Below are 7289 nucleotides of genomic sequence, written 5' to 3'. Positions count from 1 at the left end.
GGTAGGGTAGGGTTAGATGGGATGGGGGTAGGGTTAGATGGGATGGGGGTAGGGTTAGATTGGATGGGGGTAGGGTAGGGTTAGATGGGATGGGGGTAGGGTAGGGTTAGAGGGGATGGGGGTAGGGGTAGGGTTAGATGGGATGGGGGTAGGGTAGGGTTAGATGGGATGGGGGTAGGGTAGGGTTAGATGGGATGGGGGTAGGGGTAGGGTTAGATGGGATGGGGGTAGGGTGGAGTTAGATGGGATGGGGGTAGGGTTAGATGGGATGGGGGTAGGGTTAGATGGGATGGGGGTAGGGTTAGGGTTAGATGGGATGGGGGTAGGGTAGGGTTAGATGGGATGGGGGTAGGGTTAGAGGGGATGGGATGGGGGTAGGGTTAGAGGGGATGGGGGTAGGGTAGGGTTAGATGGGATGGGGGTAGGGTAGGGTTAGAGGGGATGGGGGTAGGGGTAGGGTTAGAGGGGATGGGGGTAGGGTAGGGTTAGATGGGATGGGGGTAGGGTAGGGTTAGAGGGGATGGGGGTAGGGGTAGGGTTAGAGGGGATGGGGGTAGGGGTAGGGTTAGAGGGGATGGGGGTAGGGTAGCGTTAGATGGGATGGGGGTAGGGTAGGGTTAGAGGGGATGGGGGTAGGGGTAGGGTTAGAGGGGATGGGGGTAGGGTAGGGTTAGATGGGATGGGGGTAGGGTTAGATGGGATGGGGGTAGGGTAGGGTTAGAGGGGATGGGGGTAGGGGTAGGGTTAGAGGGGATGGGGGAAGGGTAGGGTTAGATGGGATGGGGGTAGGGTTAGAGGGGATGGGGGTAGGGTAGGGTTAGATGGGATGGGGGTAGGGTAGGGTTAGAGGGATGGGGGTAGGGTAGGGTTAGAGGGGATGGGGGTAGGGTAGGGTTAGATGGGATGGGGGTAGGGGTAGGGTTAGAGGGGATGGGGGTAGGGTAGGGTTAGATGGGATGGGGGTAGGGGTAGGGTTAGAGGGGATGGGGGTAGGGGTAGATGGGATGGGGGTAGGGTAGGGTTAGATGGGATGGGGGTAGGGTAGGGTTAGATGGGATGGGGGTAGGGTGGAGTTAGAGGGGATGGGGGTAGGGTTAGATGGGATGGGGGTAGGGTAGGGTTAGATGGGATGGGGGTAGGGTTCGATGGGATGGGGGTAGGGTAGGGTTAGATGGGATGGGGGTAGGGTTAGAGGGGATGGGGGTAGGGTTAGATGGGATGGGGGTAGGGTTAGAGGGGATGGGGGTAGGGTAGGGTTAGAGGGGATGGGGGTAGGGTTAGACGGGATGGGGGTAGGGTAGGGTTAGAGGGGATGGGGGTAGGGTAGGGTTAGAGGGGATGGGGGTAGGGTTAGAGGGGATGGGGGTAGGGTAGGGTTAGAGGGGATGGGGGTAGGGTTAGACGGGATGGGGGTAGGGTTAGTAGTCGAGTACAGAACATCTGCATCATTCGGTCACCGTCCAGAGACACCAAACGACCACAAACGAATCACTTGTATCGATCTATCTAGGAACGTATCTGTTGCAGATCCTATAGCGTAACGTTCACGGAGCATCGGTTCCATCTGTCTTCTGTAGTTGTCGTCTACTAAAGCTTCTGAAAGTCTAGGGAGGCTTTGATCGTCACAGATAAAGTCCTCGTCGAGACGTGTTACATGGAAAAACGAAAAGAGCCAACAGGCCAACCCCTTCCAGCTGTGGACCGGATGAATCCTTGCATAACAGCTCATTTCAATCACCAATATAATAATATGTCTATATAATATCTGTATATTGTATTCTTTCTGTGGGCTGTCAGTGTTTTGCTGTCTATGACAGTTCCAAATAGCATCCTGTTTTTTTCTAATAGTGCATATCCCTAAGGGCCCTGGTTAAAAGTAGTGCACTAAATAGGGAATAGGGAGACATTTGGGACGCAGCCTAAGACTATTCAAGGCTCCTAGACTAGTTATGGGGTCAGGGGATGGGCATCTCTGTTACTCCCCTCTAACCCTAACCCCATTTACACATCTCTGTTACTCCCCTCTAACCCTAACCCTATCCATCTACACATCTCTGGTACTCCCCTCTAACCCTATCCCCATCTACCGCCTCATAAAATTAAGTGTGAAAGAGCAAAATAACAATAGCGGGGCTATATACAGGGTATTACGGTACAGAGTCAATGTGGAGGCTATATACAGGGTGTTACGGTACAGAGTCAATGTGGAGGCTATATACAGGGGGTACCGGTACAGAGTAAATGTGGAGTCTATATACAGGGTATTACGGTACAGAGTCAATGTGGAGGCTATATACAGGGTATTACGGTACAGAGTCAATGTGGAGGCTATATACAGGGTATTACGGTACAGAGTCAATGTGGAGGTTATATACAGGGTGTTACGGTACAGAGTCAATGTGGAGGCTATATACAGGGTATTACGGTACAGAGTCAATGTGGAGGCTATATACAGGGTGTTACGGTACAGAGTCAATGTGGAGGCTATATACAGGGTGTTACGGTACAGAGTCAATGTGGAGGCTATATACAGGGGGTACCGGTACAGAGTCAATGTGGAGGCTATATACAGGGGGTACTGGTACAGAGTCCATGTGGAGGCTATATACAGGATATCACGGTACAGAGTCAATGTGGAGGCTATATACAGGGTGTTACGGAACAGAGTCAATGTGGAGGCTATATACAGGAGGTACCGGTTAGCTGAGGTCATATGTACATATAGGTAGAGTTATTAAAGTGACTATGCATAGATAATAACAGAGAGTAGTAGCAGTGGGGGGGGGGGGGTGATGACTACCTTGTCACAACATGCTCTATCCTCATCAACACAAGGGTTGGGAGGAAAATTACATGGGGGAGGGTTGTGTGTGGGGAGGGGGTGGGGTAGTTATTTCGTCATTTTTTTGTATGTGTACTGCCATCAGGTCTCGGGTTGATAGTAAATATGAAACATTATGTAAACTGGGTCAGTAGGTAGAAAACATAGATACAGAGGACAGGTCTGATTTCAATGGGACAACATGATTACATTGCTCTGAAAACTCACCAAACTATTCCTGAAGTATTTACCTCTTAGAAAGCATGTGAATACCAAACTCACAAAAATTATATTTACACAATTACACACACTTACCATAAAATGTGCAAATTGTGATGGAAATTGTGCAGGTAATCATGATGCTAATTGTGATGCTAATTGTGCTGGTAATTGTGATGGTAATTGTGATGCTAATTGTGATGGTTATTGTGCTGGTAATCACAATGCTAATTGTGATGGTAATTGTGATGGTACTTGTGATGCTAATTGTGATGCTAATTGAGATGGTAATTGTGATGGTACTTGTGATGCTAATTGTGCTGGTAATTGTGATGCTAATTGTGATGCTAATTGTGATGGTACTTGTGATGGTACTTGTGATGCTAATTGTGCTGGTACTTGTGATGGTACTTGTGATGGTACTTGTGATGGTACTTGTGCTGGTACTTGTGATGCTACTTGTGATGCTACTTGTGATGCTACTTGTGATGCTACTTGTGATGCTACTTGTGATGGTAGCTTTTTTTGAAGAACAGAGAAGAAAAGATGTCGAAGCCTCACACACGTGATGTCATTGAAAAGCCCAGAATGCACCTCTCAAAGGTACAACAAGTCCCAACACAGTGGCATGTATGGCCTCAGGGACACGGACAAAAACAACACGTCCATTAGAGAGGACCACAATGAACTGCTGGGTCTCAGAAAGCTACAGGATGGCAGATTGAGGACATTATGTTCTCCGTCTAATGACATGAAGCATCTTATCCTATAGAAAACACTCCCTGTGTCTGAGCTCTGACACACTGCTTTATCACGTGGTAATAACATGGATTACGGTTGTGGAGTTTATATGTCCCACCTAATGATGTGATATGAAGCATCTTATGGGAAACACTCATCTGTGTCTGAGCTCTGCTAGCTGAGTCTGTTGCTGGACAGATCGGCTGTAAGGCAGGCAGAGTGTGTGTCTGGGGCTGGGCCTGGAGCCGACAGAGAGAGAGAGAAAGAGAGAGAGGGGGGGAGAGACTGAGACTGAGAGAGAGAACTCTGGTTTTGGCAGGGAAGGGGTTGTCACTAGTTACCACAAGCACAAAGTGGAAAATTGCTTATATTTTTACAAATTCATGAAAACAAAAATAGTTTTTTTGTCTTAATTTAAGGTTAGGGTTTAAATCCGATTTTAAGGAGATAAATTGCAGAAATAGGTGCGGTTTTTCCATAATTATGACTTTGTGGCTGTGGTAACTAGTGAGGAGCCAGTGAAGGGGGTGTGGTACATCCTCCCACAGCAAAACAAAGAGCTTAGAGTCACACTTACCATCTCTCTCCCACTCTTTCTCTCTTTACCCTCTCTGTCTATCTCTCTCTCTCTCCATCCTTTTCTATTGGATTTATAGTTTACAGTTAATACATTGATTTGACTTTCTCAGAAACGTGTTCTGATAAAAGTCCAATAGTTTTGTTGTTGTTGTTGTTGTTATGTGCACGGTGTTTCTTGTGTTTTTCTATCAACTGAAACAAAGCCCATAGTGGTATAGTCGGGTTGTATGAATCCCATTACGCTGCACCTGCTGTTCTACATCAGCCATACAGCAGGTCATTGAGTTGAGTGTTTTCTCCACGCGCTCAACTTATCCACCGGCCAGTAAATACAGGCTACAATGTAACGCAGCTCTCTCATTCGCTGCAGCTCTTAACAGTGTTTCAGAGAGGGATGTTTACAGGGTTAATTGTATATTAACAGAATAGTTAGATCATGTGTTTTAAAAAAAAAGCGTTTTATGTGCAAACGGATCAATAGAATAGTTAACCGTGAGCGACCGTATGTGTGACACGTTGTGCATTGCATCAATGCGTTGGCTCTCATCCAATTTAGGGTCACTATTCACACCCAGTTCTTCACAAGACTAGGCTACTAGTGAAACCGAACAAAATAAATAATGGGGAGTTTAATATCACTGTAAATAATGTATTTGAATGTAAATTGTTTTAAAGGGAACTGACCTGTGTGTGTCCTTAGGTGAGCTTTGAGGTGGGACGACTTCCCGTAAACTTTTTCACAACCTGAATAATGACATTTGTGCTTTTTCTGAGGCGATTCCGGTTCGGATCGACCTCTGACACGTTTACTGCCTCTTTGTGTGAGGTCGGCGGCGGGGCTGACGAGGATAGGTGTGGCTGTATTCCCATCCTCTGTGACTGGAGCTGGCGATACGCACCCTTCTGCTATTTGTGCCTGCTCGGCAATAACGCTAGTGGTCGTGGGTGCCTGCTGGTTAAAATCCGCTAGAATCCTCGCCACCACGAAAAGAGAGGAGTTGTCTTTGACCATGTCTTCTCCATCGTTCCTTGGATAGCAGGCTGGTTCTGTTTTGAACTCTCTGTTCTCTTTAGGGTGAACGACAGCCCGACTGGACATAGACACAAGGCACTCCGCGGCGAAATGATCCATATCCCTTCAAACGGAACACCGATGCGTAATTGGTGACATTCAAATATAACAACTATGTTCTGGTATAAAGGATTTCAGTCGGGTTTGATCCCTTGCTGTGATTATGGAGGAAGCTTTGGTCTCAGTATTCTATCAATAGGAAACAACTCACATAATACATGTTACCGGCTTCTCCATGGAATTGCCATCCTAGATCCCAAAATAAAATCTAAACGTAAACACGTCGAGTATGAATCCCTTTCCGGTCTTTGGAAATTAAACAGTTATGAAATGATGATAACTTTTCTTTCTTTCTGTAGCCAAATGAACATACTCCATCCCAGTGATATTTCCCTAGTTGTCTCCTGCATTGTGACAGGTCAATGTGCCGAGTCGACGAGAAGCTGTTTCCATGCTGGGGGCGTGCCCAACTTCATGCATAAAGGGGTGTGTCGTCTTGCAGCTGCTTATCCATTGGATACCGATGCGTTCCAGAGCGCCAGAATCGTGACCTCGTTAAAAACAAAGTTAGATCGGGACATGATGTACTATACAGAGAGACAGTGCTGTGGACTGTTGTATCTGCGATAAAGAGCCCTCCCCTCTCTCTCTCTCTCTCTCTCTCTTATCTTCTAGAGAAAAAAAAACGTCTCAGCACAAGAAGAATAAGATATACTATACTGTATGTAAAGTAGGCTATGCAATAAATATATTATGAAGGCACTATTGTAGTCCGTAATGTGTAATATATTACTGTCTTAGTGTAGTCCATAATGTTTAATATATTACTGTCTTAGTGTAGTCCATAATGTTTAATATATTACCGTCTTAGTGTAGTCCATAATGTTTAATATATTACCGTCTTAGTGTAGTCCATAATGTAATATATTACCGTCTTAGTGTAGTCCATAATGTAATATATTACCGTCTTAGTGTAGTCCATAATGTAATATATTACCGTCTTAGTGTAGTCCATAATGTAATATATTACCGTCTTAGTGTAGTCCATAATGTGTAATATATTACTGTCTTAGTGTAGTCCATAATGTGTAATATATTACTGTCTTAGTGTAGTCCATAATGTGTAATATATTACTGTCTTAGTGTAGTCCATAATGTGTAATATATTACTGTCTTAGTGTAGTCCATAATGTAATATATTACTGTCTTAGTGTAGTCCATAATGTGTAATATATTACTGTCTTAGTGTAGTCCATAATGTGTAATATATTACTGTCTTAGTGTAGTCCATAATGTGTAATATATTACTGTCTTAGTGTAGTCCATAATGTGTAATATATTACTGTCTTAGTGTAGTCCATAATGTAATATATTAATGTCTTAGTGTAGTTCATAATGTAATATATTACTGTCTTAGTGGAGTCCATAATGTGTAATATATTACTGTCTTAGTGTAGTCCATAATGTGTAATATATTACTGTTTTAGTGTAGTCCATAATGTAATATATTACTGTCTTAGTGTAGTCCATAATGTGTAATATATTACTGTCTTAGTGTAGTCCATAATGTGTAATATATTACTGTCTTAGTGTAGTCCATAATGTGTAATATATTACTGTCTTAGTGTAGTCCATAATGTGTAATATATTACTGTCTTAGTGTAGTCCATAATGTAATATATTACTGTCTTAGTGTAGTCCATACTGTAATATATTACTGTCTTAGTGTAGTCCGTAATGTCATATATTACTGTCTTAGTGTAGTCCATGATGTAATATATTACCGTCTTAGTGTAGTCCATAATGTAATATATTACCGTCTTAGTGTAGTCCATAATGTAATATATTACTGGTTTA

General features: G+C 44.1%; 1 protein-coding gene across 1 annotated transcript; it reads right to left on the bottom strand.

Annotated features, from left to right (window-relative positions):
* Positions 1-4518: 4518 nt before the first annotated feature.
* On the bottom strand, positions 4519-5929 carry LOC135536727 (Krueppel-like factor 13). Its single transcript, XM_064962982.1, has one exon. The coding sequence runs from the start codon at positions 5490-5492 to the stop codon at positions 4956-4958; it is 537 nt and encodes a 178-aa protein (XP_064819054.1). The 5' UTR covers positions 5493-5929; the 3' UTR covers positions 4519-4955.
* Between the last annotated feature and the right edge of the window lie 1360 nt (positions 5930-7289).

This window comes from Oncorhynchus masou, unplaced genomic scaffold (genome assembly GCF_036934945.1).
Source record: "Oncorhynchus masou masou isolate Uvic2021 unplaced genomic scaffold, UVic_Omas_1.1 unplaced_scaffold_657, whole genome shotgun sequence".
Classification (NCBI taxonomy): Eukaryota; Metazoa; Chordata; class Actinopteri; order Salmoniformes; family Salmonidae; genus Oncorhynchus; species Oncorhynchus masou.
Note: the sequence above shows the minus strand (reverse complement) of the source record. Positions and strands in the feature narration are given on the sequence as shown.

What these genes read in the sequence shown, in the direction of transcription:
- LOC135536727 (XM_064962982.1), bottom strand. Translation starts at nt 5,492, where the DNA reads ATGGATCATTTCGCCGCGGAGTGCCTTGTGTCTATGTCCAGTCGGGCT.